The 20651-nt window shown below is 48.6% G+C and overlaps 1 protein-coding gene and 1 long non-coding RNA gene across 15 annotated transcripts in view; one reads left to right on the top strand and one right to left on the bottom strand.

Annotated features, from left to right (window-relative positions):
• The window catches only part of MSI2 (musashi RNA binding protein 2), a 238688-nt gene that overhangs the window by 18943 nt on the left and 199094 nt on the right, over positions 1-20651 (bottom strand). For 6 of the 13 annotated variants that reach the window (XM_080562592.1, XM_080562588.1, XM_080562587.1 and 3 more), the window contains one exon: positions 9486-9593. The exons of 4 other annotated variants lie outside the window; for them this stretch is intronic. In XM_080562592.1, coding sequence (XP_080418718.1) covers positions 9486-9593 — 108 coding nt within the window. The remainder of the gene's footprint in view (positions 1-9485; positions 9594-20651) is intronic. 3 more of the 13 variants (XM_080562593.1, XM_080562589.1, XM_080562583.1) reach the window with 1 other exon arrangement.
• LOC308180621 lies at positions 9600-20201 on the top strand. 2 transcript variants are annotated; one of them, XR_013941082.1, is made up of 4 exons: positions 9600-17768; positions 17973-18035; positions 18123-18315; positions 18987-20201. It is a non-coding gene; the product is annotated as an uncharacterized lncRNA (long non-coding RNA). The 2 variants fall into 2 exon arrangements; XR_013941083.1 differs by having other exon boundaries at positions 9600-18315.

Genomic DNA, 20651 nt, shown 5'->3' with positions numbered 1-20651 from the left:
AAACAAATGTCGACCTTACAAAGGCTGTGCTACGTTTCCCTCCATTAGTTAAACAGTTTGGGAGGGAGGCGGTTTCCATTTTTCTGCAGTCGCTCCCCCCGAGAACATCACTCGAGGGTGCCGGGCCAGGGCACTGGGGTGCCTGCGCTGCCCCACACCGACCGCCTCTCGCTCAGGTGCCGAGCACCGAGGGTCTCGGGCGGGCAGGGACCACCCCGGCCCCACGCTGCGGCCTGGGATGCTCCCCAGCTGTGTGGAGACCAGCACGTGAAATAGAGGTAGAGACGCTCCGTCCTGTCAGCCATCTTCCCAACAGGTTTCTCTGCCAATTTAGCTGGTTTTACAGTTAATTTAAAATCTGGTGTGGTTTAATTTTTACGTACTTCATGTGAAATGGTTGGGATTGTTTCCTCTTGCTCTCTTTTGGCGCTGGATGTCTGTACGGCTGCCTCAGAGCCGTTTCGGCAGCAGTACCCCCACCACGAAGTGTTCGGGTTTTCAGGCGAGCTCCCTGCTCCAGTGCCCGGCTGGGGCGATCGAGGAGGCCCCTGTCCCGAGCACGGTGGCCGCTGCCCCCTCTCCGTGCCCTGGGCTGCGGGTGCTCACCGCGCCGTGGGACCCGGCCCCAGCGCTGCACACGCTGCCAGTGCCCGCACATGAAGCTTTAACACTTATTACCATCCATCCAGCTGGCAAATGAGGGCTAAAGCTTGTGATTCTGTGCTAATGCAGCCCTCTCTCTAATAATTTTTCTATTTAAAATGAACAAGAGCCAAGCTAAGAGAAGCTGGCGCCGTCACCTCTCGCTGCGTAACATGAAATCTGTTGCTACTTTTACCATGGGCAACCACGTCTGCATTAATTGTTTACCACAGCCCGGACAGGTCTTTTATTAATATTAATGAGTAACAGGGAACAAAAGGCCCCTTTATTTTTAGCCTACTCTAATTGCGTAGTAATTACTCATCTACAAAACAAATGAACCAAACTCCATTGCCATAGCAACAGAAACTCCGGCCTCCCACTGTAACACATTAACTGGCTATCACTCCTGTTAATTTTAAATTGAAGCCTTTTGTACAATAACAGACAATACAGGAGGAAAATTAAAACAAAACCCGGTCTTTGTTCCGCTGCCCGACGCGGCCGCAGAGGAGGGCAGTGCGGCGGGGGCACCCTCCCGCGGGGCGGGCGCCTGTGGGGACAGCAGCCCTGGGCCAGCCGGGCAGCAGGCGAGGTGTGCGGCCACGTTGAACCCCGGTGTTCCCATGCCACGATCCTCTTGTGCCATGGAGTTTGCACCAGGAGCCTGCACAGAGGTTTCCACCAGACTCTGTCGGTCAGACGGGTGCCCCTGGGTGGCCCTGTACGCCTGCACTGCTTTGCATGCCTCCCTTGGAGTGGGCAAGGGCAAGACCCTCCCCATCACTGCTGTGTTTGTTTAGCTCGGAATTGTTTTGTTGATCCTGCTCCCTTACACACAGGCCCAGCACTGGGAGGAAGGAGAAAGTGGCACTGCTCTGCCTGCCGAGTCCCACCAAAATGAGATCTTGGACTTGAGTGTCAGCAACCATGTGCCCTCCCAGCCTTCACGCCCCGGGCAGGACCTCCCCGACCCCTGCCACTGCTGCCAGCAAACACAAGCTACAGGCACCAACAGGGATAAGGCTGCCTGACACGGGTTTTCAGTCATTTGCAAAGGAAAATGTGAGCTCACGGATAAGGAAACTGCGAGATGCTGTGCCTACCACGCGGTGTCTCGAAGAGCCAAGGGCACCGGTTCATCTGTCAGCAGCGAATACTCGTGGCTCCTTCGCAGGCGCCTGGGAGCCCTCCATGGCACACAGCTCTGGGCTCTCGCTATAACTACCAGGAAATGCCTCTAAAAAGACCCAGATGTATGAATTGATTATTTTTAAAAAGCTCGAGTTTATATACCTGAAGACCAATTTCGCCTTCTCCAGCAATTACTGATCCACACTCCTCATGCTAATCCAGAGCCAGATGCATGCTAGCATCTGCTGCAAGGAAAAATGCCACTGCTTCTTTTTCACTTTTTTATCTCAGAAAGGAGAGAGGGAAAAATATAACTGTAATTATGTATTTACTTCTAAAACGTTTGGGGAGAGAATCAGCATGAAAATACTCACAATAGTGTGTCTGTAAAATGCGCACCGTGTCACATTTAGCTGTTGTTCCACTAATGGGTAACAGCCTGCGCCTGCTGCCAGACAGGCGAGTTACTCCTCAGCTCAGCGAGTACTTTACGCTTTTGGTGATTAAAATGCACGAGACGTGCTCGTGTGCTTAAGTATCTCATTGCACCAGCCAGCTCACGCCGAAGGCCCCGCTTTCAAACTTCACAATGGCTCGTCTGCATCTTGCGTGGAACAAAGTTTAATTAAGAGGCCAAGAGCTCTGTCCCTCCGCTCCCACTGGGGAAGACGCAGCCAAACGGCGTCACTCGGCCACCGCAGCGCTCGGCGGGGCTGCAGCACAGCCTGCCCGGCCAGGGGGCTGCACGGGGCACGACGTGCGTCCTGCACGAGCTCTGCTGAGGAGCCTTTTCCCATTGAAAATAATTCTCCTGATTGAAAAGACTATTAAAAGTTAGCCACTAAATTCATTAAAAATTAACTTACACTGTACTTAAGTCTGCACTTCAGAGGTGGTCACTAATTGCACTGGAGATGATTTATCAAGTGCGCGAGATTTTCTATTACAAAATTATTGATTAAAGCTGATGTATTTAAACCACAATAGACTTCAGCCAGGAGCCCTGTAAAACAATCGCCGCTGTGGTCAAGGCCTAATAACAGCAGCACAAAATTGTTTTAAATCTACTGAATTTACCACTTTGTCCTTTAGAAAGCTCAGTCCCATGAGGATTTAAAAATTCAGAAAATGGCATCCTAGAGTAAAAGAAGACAAACAAGGCTTGTGGGTAGCCTGAGTTCTGGAAAGAACAGGTGTGGGGGCTCAAACAGCCTGGAACAACACAGGACTTCCCAACTGACACAGAAAGACTCTGCTTTCATTATTTTTAGTTTGGGGTAATCTGAAAAGTAACTGTAGCACTCACTAAAGAGAAGGAAGGATATTGTCTGTGACACCTGCAAAAAGCACCCACGGAAACGCCGACTGCCCTTCTCACGTAGCCATGCTACACAGGCTGGAGGAGAATGGCGTATTCACCGTTCAGACGGGTCTCGGTGCAGTCTGGCTTCTTCTCTGTTTAACACGAGACATTTGTCTTTGTGCTCACCCGTTACAGGAGCACAAAGCTGTGCGTGGTCCTTTGTCTTACCCCTCCCTTCCTGACCGCTTGCAATGCTCTCAAATGCTGACTGCCTCTGTTAGGAAGATAAGCAAAAGATAAAATCTGATGCAGCCATTAATTTTTCGATGCATCAGCCGTGCTGAGCTCCAGTTGCCAGCCTCTGTCACATAATTACAGGCTGTTCCAATGGAGTGAGAAATTTCAGCCTGCTTGCTGCTCCCAAGTGGTCCACTTGTTAGGTTCTGGCTTTTGAGATTACATAGCTTGGATTAAATTTTATGTACTTTTATATAGCAAAATAAAAGAAGGAGAGTACTTCCATCTGAGCTGCCGTGCCACAAGGGAGTCCTCTCAATGGGCCGTATAAATCCCAGACTGGCTCATCGCTGGATCTCCAAAACGCTCCTCCTCCTGACATTTCTGTGTGCCGGCATCGGCTCCGCTCCTTCCACACACAGACCAACTGCGGTCCCACTTTTTTATGGCTGTAATTTGCTAACACTATGGGTGCCTAACGACAAGATTAAATTTTTAGAGCACCTTCTTTAAGTGTAAGACCAGGATTCCTAAACCCCATGCAATTTGTCGCTCTGCTAACTTTTAGATACACTCCTCACTTCATCATATGCCTTGCGCATTAAACAGTGGGTCCTCCTGTCTCCTTGGCAGATTGAGATCGAAGGGGGAAATTATTCTCCCCCTTGATGCAGGAGTGGTTCAGCTCCTCAGGGGCAATAAGGGAAGTAATCTGGGTGGCTCAGATTGCCTTGCATGGGCTTGCATTGTGTCAGCTCCATCCAAGCAGTTGTTTGGTTGATTTACTTCATGTTCTATTAGAGGTAAGGAGCAGATACAAACTCTTAATTACATTTTGAAAGCCCATTCTGGATATTTTATTTCCTTTTAAAGCACTTGCTGAAATAAGTGCCCTAAGATTGCCTGTACCCAGCGGAGCAGGAACACGCTCAAAGCGCACTCGGTTTGCAGGGCATCGCCCGAGTGCCCGGGGAGGAGGGAGGCTGCGGAGGGGGTGGGACGGTGCCATACAGAATCTGTCTGCTCCCAGCAGGGTACTTTCTGACAACCAACAAACTAAACAAATAAGCAAAGCCTAATTCAGGATCTCAATTACCATCTGTGAAACTTACTGACTACAACTTCATTTGTGAAAGAATTAAAAAAGTTTAGTGCATAAACCGGGGCATGAGAAGCAAAGACGCTTGCTGGCTCAATGGCAAAGATGATGAACTTGTCTCAAACTCCTAATGCCGATATTTATGAAATGTTAAATCTTAATAGAAAAATATTCCCTTAAGCTCAGTGACATGGCAATGAATACAAACCGCCACTAGCTTAGAGTCTCTGTTGCATAACAAGATTTAAGGTTTATGACCTAAAAACAATTGCTTTACAGCTCAGGACAGTCTGCAGGAAGCTGCTTCACACACATGGTATTATACAGACACCCAAATGGAGTGATTTGCATTTGGCACATCTGGTCTACAACTGCTAACGAATGATTCTATGGGCTAATATGGGCGAATAACAGGCTGATGAAGAAACCATGATTGTAAAATGATTTAAAAAATATCTTAAATTCTTTTAAATACAAAATAAAAATAGGAGAATATAGTTATACTCAGCATTTTAATTCCTAGGGACTTTAATTTGAAAAAATATAGCAAATTTACTATCAACATAACAGCATGTGCGGGTTCTTGTACAGAAGGGTGTAGGTTGCCTACAGCCATGTTCAATTTAAACTTCCAGATAATGGGATTTAACAAATACGGTACTATGGATCCAAGCCTTTAGCAGCTCTCCGCTTTATTGATAGCCCTACACTTTCAATCAGACCAAGGCTATGCTTTTAACTGCCGCGCTATTTCACGTTGATGGTACCTATAATATCAACTCAACAATGCATGTTCTACAACTACATCTACTGCTACCAGTACGACTACTACAGTGCATGCATTTAGTTCAGTCCCACAGATACATACACTCTAAGAACAGGCAAGGGGAGATGTGAAATGTTTTACGGGGGACAACAAGTGTTTTGTTTTTTAAGTAAGGGAAATTAATAAAAACATCAAAAGAAAGAAAGTGTACAAAAAAATAGAGACATTTCTCAAGAGTTGATATGAGTCGTTTCTTGAACCGTTTCATCTGAACAAGCAAAAAACATGCAACCAGCTGCTACTAACAAGAAGCTGGACACTGAGAGAGGATTAATAGGTGTGGACAAACCTTCCCGCTGAGAGCGCTCAGAAGAGTGTTTGAGAGGAGGTGTGCACGTCCGAGTGTAAGAGAGGCCGGAAAGTATGCCTCAGAGACACCCTCTCTCACAGCAGCCCCAACCAAGCAAGAGAGAAAACAACAAAACATAACTGCTCACACTCACCATCAAGGTCAGTAGCTCGCGTTACTAGATTCGTTATACTGGCAAGTATAAAGTACAGTAAGGGGTTGTCGGGGCACGGGGCTCAAAGCCGGGACTGGCGCCCGAAATCCAGATGTGCTGGAGCCGGGGGCCGGGAGTGGGGCAGCTCCTTGCGCCGTGCCCCCGTGCTGTCCCACCGCGCTGGGCACCGCCGGCCATCTCGGCGGGCCGAAGCGTGCCCGTCGGACCCGCCGCACCGGCACGGCTCACCTGGGACAGGCGTGCGCGGCTGCCGCTGGTGCCGAGCAGCGGGGATCGGACTGAGATTACGGCCTTAGCGTTTTTGTCTCCAGTCATCAGGGAGGAATAGTTGGTGGCAACAGGTTGGAAACTGGAAAAATCTCAGACTTGTCAATGAACCAAAAAGGAAGGAACAAAAATCCTCTCCTGCCAATTTTTTGCTGTCTCACTTTCCTTCCAAATTAATCCCCCCCATGTCAAATGCAAGATAAAAATGTCCCCCCCAACATGATTTTATTTTAAAAAAAGCATTTACAAGACAAAAATGTTTTACACTTAAAATATGTCAGGTGGATTTAAAAAGAAATGTGACATTGATAGTGAAGTTGTCTAGGAGGAGTTTGCAGCACTCAAACTTTTAAGTTTGCTCATTTTCCATGGCTCAGGTCCCAATTCATTAAAAAAAATTACAAGAATGGATGAGGTTGTCAAAAGCAGCCGAGGGATCCGGCAGCACAGCCCCACCTGACGTGAACGGATGTGGCCAAACCCCCTCATCAGCTCAAGAGACCTCAGCTATCGCCTCCTCACAGGGATGTGGACCGGGCATGTGATTTACTGTGAGAGGCATCACTGCATTCACCCTGCCCGCACGTGAACGGCTAAGCTGAGCCTGAATTTATGACTGACACTGAGCACGAGTAGAGGGAAATGTCCCTTTTTGCTGATTGTAGGAGATAGCTGCTGTGACAGATAAGAGAACTTGTTTGATCTAGTGTGGTAAACTGGTGGCTGTGTCCTCACAAGCTGCAATAGAAAAAGAAGGGGAGAGGGAAGCGAAGACCGGATAGCGCAGGGGACGGGGCCAGGAGTTGCCCACAGCCACCGCGGCCCTGCCGCAGCCCCCATGCGGTTAACTGCCCCCGGCGGGCTGCTCCCGCTGTTAAGCAAACATGCAGGTTTCCTCCACGGACACAGGACCACCACCCCACGAGCAATGGAGGTCATTAGTGCCCACACACCAGAGCCGAGGGGGTTTGGAAATGAGAAGGCCGCAGTCTCCTTGGGAGACCAAGACGCAGGCCCAGGCGCCAGGCTGAGTGCCGGCGCTGCAGAGCCACTGTGCTCGGGGGTGAGGGCAGGACCTGGGGCCAGGTCACCGTGGAGGTGGCCAGAGGGGACACAACGCCATGCTGCCCGCAGCGGGGCTGCGGAAGGGGCAGCAGCCATAGGGCCCGGCCTGCAGCCTGGGGCACGGCAGGCCAGCAGCGAGTGGGGCAGGGGCCCTGCCTGGGCACTTTCTGGCTCCGTCCTGGCTGAAGATGGAACTGGGCCAGCGTGGGGCAACGGTGCTGTGCTCTGGGCTTTGGGCTGGGGCACGTGCAAAGGAGGGCTGTGCAAATTTGTAAAGGGAAAAAAGAAAAACCAACCGAAAAGAAGAAAAACCCCAACCATTTTTCTTGTAATGAATCGGGCCCATACACTGTATCACAAGATCATACTCTACTGCTCCTGAATACAATTCACTACCATGGCTGGATGGAAGTGGCGAACCCAGGATGTCCCTTCCGAAAACTGTCTTTGGATGGAGATGACGCTACATGAAACACACTGTGCCCAGAGCAGGGCTCACTGCACGTGCAAGTGGCAGCGGGGCCGGGGCTGCAACAAACCCACCTTCCTCCTTGAGATCTTGGGGCTGGGAGGGGTTCTTTTGATTCAGTTTTGGGGTTTTGCCAGTTTTGTGCAAAGAGGCAATTTCGAGGCTTGAAAGACATTTCCAAACACCATACTGCTCTTTAAACTTGCCAGAAAGGGTGTTGTTAATTTAGGATTAGTTTTAGTTTCGTATTGCAAGTTCAAATAAAAAACGAAAGAAACAAAACAAAACAGAAAACCCAACAGAAGGAAAACCAAAAAACACTCAAATTAAAGACAAATGATTTTCAGGCACAGAATTGATCAATGCTCAGTTCAGTTGTAATGGGCACCAAAAGCACTCCGATTAAAAAAATAATCAGGGAAGCAACGTTAATCCAGCCAAACCCTCTGTGCCTTGCTAAGGGGCAACTCACCAGGTCTGTTTGTACGTAAAACAAAACCTGAAGGGCAAAACATGAGGAAGAGGCAGAAACAATGAAGTCTTTTTTTTCTCCTGAAATCATATGCAAAAATCAACCCCTTTTTTTCCTCTTTGTTTCTTTTGTTTACTTTTTTGTTTCCCTCTGTGAAGGGGCAGTGGGAAGAGCAGGGAGATTGGGGATCCCCACAACCAGTCTGGCAAGTCACCCCTTAGGCGCTCTCTACATGCCACAAAATGGAACTGGTACAGATAATCCTTTGTAGCCTGCAAGCAGTGCCAGTTTGCATGGAACGGAGTTCTCCTGGTGTCTTGCTTTGGCCTCCACGGCATTAGGCTCACACTCGAGACACATAAGGGCCTGCGCCCTCCTTCTGACCCGTTGCGTAGCGGTTTAGTCGGTTCTTTTCTGGAAGAGCCCAGTTCACGCACTGGGACTGCCAGAAAAGTCACCAAGAAACCCCCACATCAGGACTGTGTCATGAGTGAGCTGGGAAACAGCTGCCAACGCCGCGTCCTCCGCCTGGGCACAGGCCTCTGCCCGGCACAGCGGTGGGGGGCCGGTGGCTCCGACCCCCGGGAGCAGCCCCTGAGCCGAGGAGGCCACAGCCAGCTTCTCCCTTGGCTGGGCTCGGCGGCTCGGAGCCACCAGCACGCATGGGGACAGGCCAGGGCCAGGGCAGAGGAGGGCGCTGACAAACGAGCAGCTCACTTATGACTGCACTGAACACTCAATTCCCTATGAAAAGCACTAATTCGTATGTTTATCTGAATTTAAAACCAAAGGTAATAACGGTAATTGGCAATGATTTATTTATTTCCCTTAAGGGGAAAAAAATACAAGTTTTCAGAAGGACAGGAAGAAAAGCTTTGGCATTTCTCATGGGAAGCAGGCCGGAGTTTGCAGCAGGGGATGGAGGTGGTTGCCCGAGAAAGGGGCAAATTGCCATCAGTGCTGGGTTGCCAGCACTGCAATGCATGTCCCTGGCCCCGCAGCACCGGCGTGCACTCCTCCTGCTCACCCACGGCCACCCCTGCACAGGAAGAAAACACCATCCCAGTAAGGGATGTGTCCAGACTGGTTTGAAGCGGGGAGCACAGCTCTGAGCACAGCAGGAGCCCATGCTGCTGCATTACCTCAGCACAAACTTTCCATGAGAAATGAAAACTTTTTTTCAAAAAAACCCACATTTTTTCTTTGTTTTGGTGTCCTTTATAATCTCAATTTTAAACCAAAGAAACAAAGAAACCAACATAATAAAAGAATAAATAAAGAAACAAATTAGAATATCTACCCAGGTTTTGGCAGTTCTTACGCCAATCTCCTGCAAGGTGCTCCAGGCCCCGTGGCCTCTGCTTGTAGTTTGGGTTTGGGTTTGATTTTTTTTTTTTTGATTTTTTTTTTGGTGATTGATTGTTTTCAGGTCCCCAGGATAAGTGTGAGGAAAATCAGAGAAATGATGGAGAGCTGCAGCCACACAGAATACCGACAGAGCTTTTACCTGACCCTGCACTCTGAGGGTTTGCTCTTCCACGGGCCCCCCTACCTGATCCTCTTGCTGCTGCCACGGCTGCCGCTGCTACTGGTCCATAAGCCGCTGCCGGAAAACCTGGCCGTGGAGAAAAGGAGAAGGGTAAAGAAAGAAGCCAGCGGGCACCACGCGTCTCTGCGGGGCGCAGGCGGCCGTGGCCTGCTAAGGGCAAGGCGTCTCCGAAGGGCAGCATGAGGCTGTGGTCCCAGCTCCCCGTGCCATCGGGCACTGTGTTTGGGATGAGACGAGCCCTGCCCGCGTGCCTGCTGCAGGCAGTCTTTGCTGGTACGCAGGTGGCCCAAATCTCCTTGCAGAAGATGCAAACAGCAGCGTGTGCCGCTGACGGCGTTTCGTCCCGCGCATCTGGCCATGGACGCTGCAGAAGCCAAGGTGGATAAACTCAGAGGGGCGCCTGCAGCACTCAGCTTACATCTCCTTACTTTCAGATGGTTAGGGTCGGACCGCTCGCACAAAACAATGGGTGCGTTTTGTTCCGTGCTTATTTGCAAGTGATAATAATGTGCTGATCTATAGACATAACAGTAATGGAAAATACGAGAAGGTCTTCATGTCAAGATCACAGATTTGCTGGGATCAAGCAGAAAAAAACTCACTGGGATGTAATTTAAAAAAGAGAGAAAGAAAAAAGCTTTTGAAAGCAAAACAGCCACAGATCAAGGATCTCTAAGACATACACCCTGCTACAGGGGGGCTGAGACGTTACAAATGAATGAAATGCTACTAGCAAGATTTCAGATTCGGTTTCTTTACTTAATTAATATTAAAAAGATCTGCCAGAGGCTCTGACTTTAAATACGTATTTTAAGAGGGCAATGGCAAGGTCCAGGCTATCAGCAGGAACCCCAAATACCCTTGCTGCAAAGTCAACAAAGCAGTCACAGCACTCCTGGTCTTTGGGAGCTCCGGCTGCTTCTGGTGCCAGCCAGGACACCCTCTGGGGTGCCACGGCACCTGCCCCTCAAGCATGCTCCAGGACTTTGATCACAGCTGCTTTGCAATGCTGAAGAACCACACAAAAACAACTGAGACAACAGAAAAGAGAACAGCAAACTAGGGAGATGGAGAGAGCGAGATCCAGAAGAACCAGCAGACTACGAGCCCGCTACCTCTAGCGCTACATCTGAGCTACAGGGAATCTACCGGGGGCATGAACAGAGAGCAGCTAGGCTAGAGTGACTTGAGGCTACTTAAAACATTAATTAAAAAAAGACATACTTGCATTTAAATATGGTAATAGGGCTGTTGAGGGAAAAGAAAAAGTCTAGGTAAATGTATGCAGAGCTACCCCAGGCTGCTGCCTGCTGCTGCTCCCCGCCCACAGAGCCCATGCGTGCAGCAAATCCTGTTACTTAATGCCGCTGTGAACTGTTTGTTTTCATTATGTTGATGATCTGCTATGATCTCCAAGGAGCGGGATGCAGTGGGAAGCACATCCATACTGGGGGATGTTGTAACCAAAGTGTACTCTTGCTGGTGATGGACACATTAACCCTGGTTGGCTCCCTCCTGACATATGGGTAGCGGATCTACAATATCCTGGAGTGAGAAGACTTCAGTATTAGAAAGTCAAACCAACCTTCGAACAGCAGGGAAAACACCTGCAGGACAAGTGCACAGGCTCTGGGCTTCGTTTTTGTGCAGAGCCGTGCCTAGGCCAAACCCCAAGCTGGTGCTGTGGGTGATGCAGGAGCAGAGCTGGCACTGTCCTTAAAGCCTCTCCTCCGCCACGGCACACATCCTGCTAACGCGTCCTGAGAACAGCCTCCTCGGCGTTCCCGTGTCACATTCGGGACCAGCCGTCCACCAGCAAATCTGCCACTTGGAGGCTCTGGGGGCTCGCTAAACCATCCGTAAGGGATCAGAGGAGCTGTGGATTTCCCATGGAATAAAACGCCTCTGCCAAAACCAATCTAATACCCTTCAAATCACCAAGCATCCCCTGAAAGCAGCATAAAGAACAGGGCTGGAAAGTTTGTTTCTCTTGTTCAACTGCCAGGGACTCTCAGTATCTATTTGAAATGCAGGACAAAAAGTTTTGCCATGCAAAAGAATGAAATAACAAGGGTGGAGAAAGCACTCCACAGAAAGAGCCTGAACAAAGCATTTATTATGGCATTCCAGAGTTCACTGCAGACAGATGTGTGAGAAATTAATCCCTCCTCCCCCAAAGAAAGCCATTCTCCTGGTTCTGAGATGAAAGCATCTGCGCGACACGGCACTCCGGACAGCTCAAGTGCGGTCAGGCCTGCTCACGCGCTGCCCAGGACGGCCGCATGGTGCAGCAGGATGGCGCGGCCGCTGCACCAGTGGGAGATGGAAGCAGTGATGGATTATCCCCACTGGCAAAACCTGCTTACCAGTACAGACTCGCAGACTGGCTCCATCACTGGAGGATCCCTAAATCAATCCAACACACTGAAAGTAATCAGTCCCACACACTGAAATTACATTTGCCAGGCACTGCATTAATCAGCTCCTTCATCTGAAAACAAATTTCCCAGTCATCACACTATTGAGCACGTTAATGCTGTGTGGTGTCTAAGAACTGTGCCAACTTGTGTCTTATACTGATGGAGTTCTTTGTCCCTGAGTCTCTCAGGAATGATCGGCAGCTGACACTGCCTCCATTTCACAGATGGGATAAAACGAGGCACAAAGAAGCAAAGTGACTCCAGAAAGTTATCTGCAGAGAGCAAAGGATGCAGCCCGGCTCTCACCCATTCTGGTCTCAAGCTCCACCACAAAACATCTGTAATTCCCTTCACACCGATCCTATAGCATTCCTGGAACACTTTTGGTCATGCTGTATTATTACCTCCCATCATTTACACATTTTTAAATCAGTGAGGACTTTAAGCAATGTGACTACAGTGACAGTGAAATTAACGCTGAACCCTTTCTGTGTCCTGCAATAAACTTCTGCCTTAATTGTCCTTCTGTGTTCCCGCACCATTGTATTAAAATTTGAGAGCTGGGGTACCTGGAGCTATTTACGGAAGCAGAAAAGCATTAGCAAGCACTTGTGCTAGTTTCTGTGCCCCAGAAGCAATCTGCTCGTCCACAGAGCCTCTTGCTGGCCCTGCAGATCAGACCAGCACTTCGGCGAGGACGCCTGCCTGCGTTCCAGCAGTGACAGCCCCTTGCCCTGGGCCTGGGTTTAAACCAGCTCCCCCGAGTCCCCGAGGCACCTTGCAGAGCGCTGCTCCCCAGGCAGTGGCGGGGGTGGATCCACTTCGTCCTGCCTGCCCGACGGCCGTGGGGCTGCCTCAGGAGCTTGCCTTGGCAGAGCCGTGCACTGAGCCTCTGCCGCCTGCACGCTCCCAGGGCATGATTAACAGGCTTGGAGGGAACTGGGCACCCAGTCCAGGGCACTGGGAAGCCGCTGGGAGGCACTGGCCGCAGCATGCTCTAGATCCAGCCCCCAGCGGCGATCCCACCGTCTGTCTGAGATGCAGGGGCCCAGGCTGCCTTCCTCCAAGCCCGCTGCGCTCTGAAGTCAACTGGGAAATCAGGAAGGGCTGGCGGGTGAGATCGACTCGTTCACCGTGTTTGTGTGAGGGGCTCCAACTCTCGCAGAAACAACCCCTGTCCTTCTTTGTGTATCCTCTGCATATAATTGCCTAGAGAAAACAAGATACCAAAGCTGTTCCAAAGGAGCAAAGTGCCCACTTTAGGCGTTGCAATTAGAAGATATTTTACAGTAAACGTTTTGCAGTGGGCTTGCACACTGACCAGGAAAGCCCTGAGGATTCACAGCAATTTCATGCTCTCTTATTGCTCAGAATGAGCCAAAGCCAGTATTTGGAGGTCAATTCTTCACAGATAAATTTTTCTGCTTCCTGCATCAATAGTTTCACTTTAAATACTGAAGCAGCCTCATGCGAGGGAAGACGGATATATCTGTTTTTAAATGCTGTGCCCTGAGGTCACATATCGAGTCAGGGGCTGTCTGCAAGCAACTGCTTTCTCCAACCGATAAACAAGTTTGGGAGCAGGGGATCGAAAGGGTGGCACGCGACCGAGAGCAGCAGGACTGGAGTTCAGCAGGCAGCACGTAGCCCCACTGGCTCATACTTGGCATTACCAAGCAGAAAAAAAAACTAAGATCTGGGGATTTAGCAGATCTTTCGGGAGATTTGGGAACAAATCTGGCAAGAGCAATGCTGCATGAGGAGGGCCAGTCCTTGCACGGGGCTCAGGGGCTCCGTGGGGGGCACACACCATTGCAGGTCTCTGCAGGACCAGGACTGGGCCCCAGGGCTGCCCAGGAGCACCTCCAGCAGCAGGGGACCGGGGCCGCTGGTGCTTCCCGCGAGCCACAGCCCCTGCCCCATGCACCACGGCAGTGCTCCGGGCCGGAGTGACGCTGCCTGCAAAGCCACCCGTGTCTTCACTCTGCTCGCTTCCATTTAAAACACATTTCTCCTCTACCCCAGCATGAAGGTAGCTGAAAGATGACTAAAAACAAGTGAAAAACAATAAGCATTATATACCCCCTTCCTCTCTGCTGCCAGGAAGCTATAAAACATCTCCCATTGCAGCAAAGCGAATTACACCCATTTGCTTTCAAGGGTCTGCACCTCACCCTGAGACAGGCACAGCATGTGCATCGCCCGAGCATCCCTTGCTGGGGTCTGGAAACCCCCTGCAGCGCCAGTAACGAAGGCATGGTTTGAACACAGAGCCCTTTTCATGTCGCTCAAGCTTTTGAAAGAAAACATCTCAGCAACGGGGCAGGAGAAGCCAGCACACACTTGCCAACTCCCTGAGAGGGGAAAGAAGAACGCAGCGGCTGTGCAGGTCTGTTGTGCTGGGGGTCTCGCTGCGGACACGGCCGGCACTTCGCTTCCAGTCTGTGCTACCGGGGCAGAACTGAGGAGGGAGGAGTCTTTGTTTGCACTTGCAGGTGATGGCAAGGAACCGCAAGGCTCAGGCAAAGGGAGGGGAAGCGGCCTCTGCTGAAGCGTGCTGCAGCTGCGGCCACGTCCCGCTGGCTGGGGGTGCTGCGGGGAGCTGGGGATGCTCGGCAGCGGGGCCGGGAGGACCCAAAACTTCACCTGCAAGTGCTGCCCCGCTGCCAGCCGGGCCACCGCTGTCACAGCCGTGGCCAGGCCGTCACCAGCCCTCCCCTGCTGTCCTGGCCCAGATGGGCAACACCAAGTGCTTCAGGCTCGGCTCTGCTCAGCCCCTGCAGACCCAGGAGGACACGATGCCGCACTCTGCAAGCAGCCAGACAGCAGCAGCCAAACAACAAAACCAAAAAGTCACAAAGACCAAGATATCAGCTTTTCCATCAAAAAAGACTACGCAAAGGATTTTCTCTGCTTCCTACCAGCCAAAGCACGTAGGGCAGAAGAGGTCGTACGTTTAGACTTTGGCAATAAGCACGTGGATTTAAAGCAACAATAAAAATGCAAGCCGAGAGTCTCAAATCATCATCTGCCTTCAGCACCAGACTTCAGAAAAACAACAGAAATTATGAGATGCGCATGGAGAATAAAAGCCGCCATAAAACAAGCAGAATACTTCCTCCCAGTTAACCGACTATTTGCATGCGTTGGCGTCACAGCTGAGCGCCGGGGCTCAGCCTCCCGAGCACCGCTCCGAGCGGGGCGTTTCGGAGGCCGGGCGGCCGAGCTCCGGGTTTACGTTCCGCCCCATCTTACAGCGCTTTGTCTTTTAGGCTGACCTGGCTCACGCAGCGTGCCGATCTACATCAGTCGTTTGGGAGTTCACTTGATCTCCCAGAAAAAAAAAGTGTGAAGTCGAGAATGTAAAATCGTCTGCAGGTTGAGTGGAAAAGGCGAGGGGAAACTGATCCCCTCCTTTCAAGCAGCGTTACCAGCGGCTTTGATCAGCACAGAAAAGCGTTGCGAGGCTCACAGCTGTCATTTCAAATGGGTTCTCGCTTGCATTATTCTTTCCATTAGGCAGTGTTATCCTCTTTGTAGGATCTTTAGGCTTCATTTCAAAAGTATCAGAGACTCACAAGCATGAAGCAGAAGAGCCCAGTAGCCTTTTTTTGGGAGGCGGGCAGGCGTGGGTCCAATTTACTGGACACAAATGCAGTCTTTAATGGTGAGCATGCACAAGGGAAAGCTCCATCCCCAAACAATCCCTTTATGTTTAAAACCTTCATCTTTCAGTCCTCTGTCTCCCCCTCTCCTTTTCTATAAGAAACAAGAATGAGAAAGGAAAACCAGCTGCCATTTCAAGCTTCAGATTAACAACTAACCGCTCACCATACAGAGGGGAACATACACAGAGAAACTGAATTTTATCTGGGCTTGGTGAAAGACAAGGATTCTACCAAACCACTCACATGCTATCATGGTTTAGTAGCAATTAACACTTCTGGATTTCACCGAAGACCCTGTGAAGCCCTCCCCACGCCCACAGGCTGTGACTGTCCGCAGTGCCTGGCGCTTCCAGCAGCGAACCCGCCGTGTCCCCGCGGACGTAGGGCAGTGCCGCCTGCCCGACGGCCAGAGGGGAACAAGGCACGAGGTCCACGGAAATGGAGAATTTGTTTCCTAAGCTTTCGATCAATTCTATTAATACTTTTAGCTTCTCCAGGCCTGCTCAGAGTTCTTTATTGTGACAGCCCCATTAACTGTTTCCCTTTGTCTTTATATGCTGTGTTACATCAAGCTTATTAAAATCTATTTCACCAGGTCAGAAAATTAGCGAACTTCAGATACTGCACATCATGCATAATGGAAACCTCATTAAACAGCCCACTGTGTTATTCAAGGCACAGTCATCTGCTGCTTAAAATGTACGATGCGTAGCAAGATTTTGTAGGAAAATTCCCAACGTCAGACACCCGTAATGCGCTTCACACCGGATGCGTGTTTGCAGATGGATGTTATTATGAACAAATATTTCTGCTTTGGAATTTCAACAAAACAATAAAAGCCAAATATAGTTAATTTAAAATTTGGCACTTCCACATTATGTACAGTGAACAACCCATTTTTCAGCTGTTTACCGCTCTCAGGCCACGGTTTTTAAAATGAGAATGATGCACTTTTGCCTAGTAATTACTTTATGCATCAGTGAGACAAAGCCTTGTTTGTCTCCAAATTATCATTCTGTGTCATTTCAAGTGTAATAACCCTTTTGCAGTTATTTCAACATACAGAAAACTGGGAAAGTTCTCAAAGGCAAATGGTTCACTCTAAGAAAAATATTTATTCAAAAAAAAAAAAAACACAACAAAACCAAAACCAAAAAAACCACAATCCAAACCAAAACAATCCAAACCAAGAAGCAAAAGCTGGTAGCTGTTTTAGCTTATTTACTCTACTTAAAAGCTACTCCAACCCTATAGCAGCTTTAAGGCATTCACTACGCTTCTGAAATGCGTCCTATGAAAACTATACCTCCCACCACCCACCACTCTAACTCAGTATGTAATTCTCCCTAATTTAGTATCTGGTGAAATACAGGGAATTATGAGCTTCAAGTGAAAGCAGCTGATGTGCATGAAAGAGAATCTCAACTAAATCGCTTCCTAAAAGCAAGTAATTCTGTTTAGTACTAAGCTGATCGCCCGATGAAAGCATTTCTCATTTTAAAGCCCAAAGCCAAACACTTACCATTGATTTTTAATAAACAAGGTATGTATAAATGAAATGATCATTGCAGGGGGAGGAATCCTTGTGAATTCACTGAACCCACACCTGACACACAGCACAGCAGCGCGGAATTTCAGTCACCTGCTGCTGAACGAACAAGGGCAGGTTAGGTGGAACAGCATCAAGGCATAGATTTAAAGTTCAGCAAAGTGGCACTGATTTGCTTCAAGCCTCATTTCAGTTGCTTTGATGGTAGAGAAAATGAGCTATTTTGTTTAAACAGCTTGTTTAAATTTTTATGAATGATCTAAACTATCTGGGTAAGTATTATTAAAAGACAGATCCCAGACTATGAACGAACGCATAAAAAGAACTCACGCCTGGAAGCTGAAGCTGGCAAAATTCAACACAGATGAGAGGCACCTACATAAAGGAGGAGGTAATTAATCAGAGGACAAGGTTATCGGAGGGCAGGAAATTCTCCACAACTTGCAGGTTTCCAAGTCAGGAGCGAGTGCCTCGCCAGAAGACACGCTACAGCTCCCCGCAGCTTATGGAGCGCAACAGCAGTGGCTGGCAGGGACAGGGAACTTCACGCTTCCTTGGTGGAGGAACTGCCGCTGTGCATTTCATAATCCACATTATGAAAAAGGTCAGAGGAGAGGATTGTGGTGCTGAGCCTAAAAACCCTCAGGGCATCACTGCAGGGACTATGTATTACTGCTTCTGGGCAAAGGAGAACTTGGAAGCTACTTAAAACTTAATTATGAGCTTGAAACCCTACTATTAAATGTGACTGAAGAATGTTTTTGTGCTTTAAGGAGAATAATCTTTTCAATTCTTTTTCAACCCCCAGCTCCCAGTTTTTAACAGCTTTACAGTTAAAAATTGTATCTACAGAGGCCAAAGGCCTACGCAGGTGAGCTGCTGTGCTCCAGCCGATTTGGACAGGCAGAACTTCCTACAGCAGAACTGCCGTTACCACATCATGTTATGCTTTCCATAGGGTAACCTGCGTTTGCTTCCATACGTATGGGCCTGCGTTATGACTCCTCACTCCTGTGGCTAAGTATTCTCATTAAGTTCCCCAGCTGCCGCAGCTGCGGCCTGCTCCCCACACAACGACCACTCGGGGACTCTTTCGCTGCAGAACTGCCCGAAACACAAAGAGCTCATGAGAGACCTGGATGGACTGGCAGGTTTGTTTGGTTTTTCTTTGCTTTCCTCCCTGTCCCTTTAGGATCGCTCATTTTCAGGGCATTAACATTTAAACGTGAACATTTAAAGCCCATCGCAAATTTCATGCACAGATCAGTGAGCAGCTGGGAACAGGACAACCAAGTTCAATGTTCAAGATGTCCTTACTGATCAAGTAGGTGTTCAAGGCATCAGCATAGGGCCTGGCAAAGTTTGCCAGACAAGCGGTATGGGGAAGCCTTACCAGAACCTTGCTCGCAGCACAAAGCCTCTGGACCTGGACAGAAGTGGGGGCAGCACTTGTACTAGCCACCTGCTGCTGTTCCAGTTGGAAGCTGGACCACTGGCTGAGATCAGCAGCTTCTCCCCTGAAAAACTCCCCTTAAATTCAATAGCCAGGATATTACTTCAAGGAGCGGGGCAAAGGGCAGGTGAAAAGGAATTTTACAAAGCACTTCTCTGCAACATGGGAAAAAAAAACCACAACACAACTCTTCTCAGAAAACAAATGCACCTAAAAGCTGCTTAAGCTCTGCTTGGATTTGGGGAACAGCTCTAGATAACATTTTTCTTGCATCAAACCAAAAGCTATTGCCATCTAAGCAGAACTTGAAGGAGTACCTTCTGGCTTTATGGGCTTTGCTATATTAACTTCTCAGTTTGTTTTCCACAGCTTCAGCTGCTCCTTGCTCCAGGGACGTGACTGCAACAAGAACGGCCCCTCCTCAGCCTGCCCTCCGCCAGCAAAGGAAACCCAAACTCTTAATTTTAAACCAGGTCAAGTCCACAGCCATTGTTTTCATTGATGAAGACAGAAACTGAAAGTTCTGAAGAGTGACAATTAAGGTGATTCTAGCAGATTTCAAATGCATTTTGTAAACCACTTTATGCCATGCAGATGCAGTGATGTGTTTTAGGTGAACAAAAGCATGCAGTGCAGGGATGATTACGGCAGATTTTAAGCAGTTAAGAGAGGGTTAGACAAAGAAGTCAGAACGGTTCCTCTTACTGTTACAAGGCTTAACTGAGCTGCACCTCCCGAGTACTTCCACTGCTTTATACCACGTCTCGCTACATACAAAATGGTCTGCTTGGCAGTATGGTGACACTACAAACATACCCTTTTCCTCTCGCTCCCACTGCATCTCCTTTAGGAGATTACTTATAAAGGAGTGGGAAACCAAGAGTGAGAGACCTGCAGAAGAGCAAAATAAGCTTGCAGCTTTGTAATATTCCTGAATGTCCTCAAAACCAGATACAGCAACTTAATTCCTTACCTCCTTCTTTCAGGCACAATGAAAAAGAAGCCTGAAGCTTGTCATTATTATAGCAATTACTCTTGTCTTTGGTACCAGCTCCTTTTCTTGACCCAGAAAATAACTATCAGACTCACTAGGCAAGCATCACAAATAACTTCTATGTAAGAACAGCTTCCTTCCCAGAACTGATGGACTACAAGTGAACAGTTTGCTACTGCTATCAGAAAAGAAACTAAATTAAGCTTCATACATTAACAGAAAGTTGGTTTGGTCTTAAATGCTCTCATAATAATAAAAAAATACAGTTTAAACTTTTAACTGATCTTGCATTGCATTTTCACAGCACCAGGCACTGCAAGAGCATGACCCAAGACTGGGCTTTGCAGACTACGGAGTATCATTATTAATAAGCAAGTGTATTTCCAGGAGCTCAGAAAAGTTTGTGAAAAATATTTGTTTTTCCCACCTCTCCCCATACACAAAGGCTTTAATAAGTTTTAAACATTCAAGCAAACAAACCCTTAATTAAAAAGAAATTTAAATTCCTGAGCTGAAGGCTTCTAAGTAACTTTGACAATCCCCAGACATGCAGATAATGATGGAAGAAAGTATAACAGAGGGAAACAAAGCGATGGCAACTTCCGTGCTCTCCCAGGCACAGGCAGCAGCACCAGTCCCACTGTGGGGTCTGGGGACAACGTTTGCCATCCCAGCGAGGGACCTTCTCTAAAGCAACAAGAGTTACCTGGTTTTCCTTTCCATTTCCAAACAGAAGAAAGAGACTCCTGCACATCAGTGCTGGAGAGTTTGCAACAAGGCTTTCTAACAAACACGCTTGTGGGTTTGATGCTTAAACCCACCTCGGTCAGCATGATGGAAGATCAGAGTGTTGGGAATACTGCAATTTTTACATGTAGACATTGCTCTCCCCCCTGTTACAAGTGCGTTGTCATATTTTCTTGTTTTAATTTTTGCTGTCAACACACCTCGTATGTAACCATTCATCTGCAGGTTCTTCAAATACTGGGTCACACGCTTGGAGTGATGGTTGTTTTATTCTTTTATTAAATTGTCATTGG

The sequence above is a fragment of the Anser brachyrhynchus genome (assembly GCF_964034855.1).
Source record: "Anser brachyrhynchus genome assembly, chromosome: 20".
Lineage (NCBI taxonomy): Eukaryota > Metazoa > Chordata > Aves > Anseriformes > Anatidae > Anser > Anser brachyrhynchus.
Note: the sequence above shows the minus strand (reverse complement) of the source record. Positions and strands in the feature narration are given on the sequence as shown.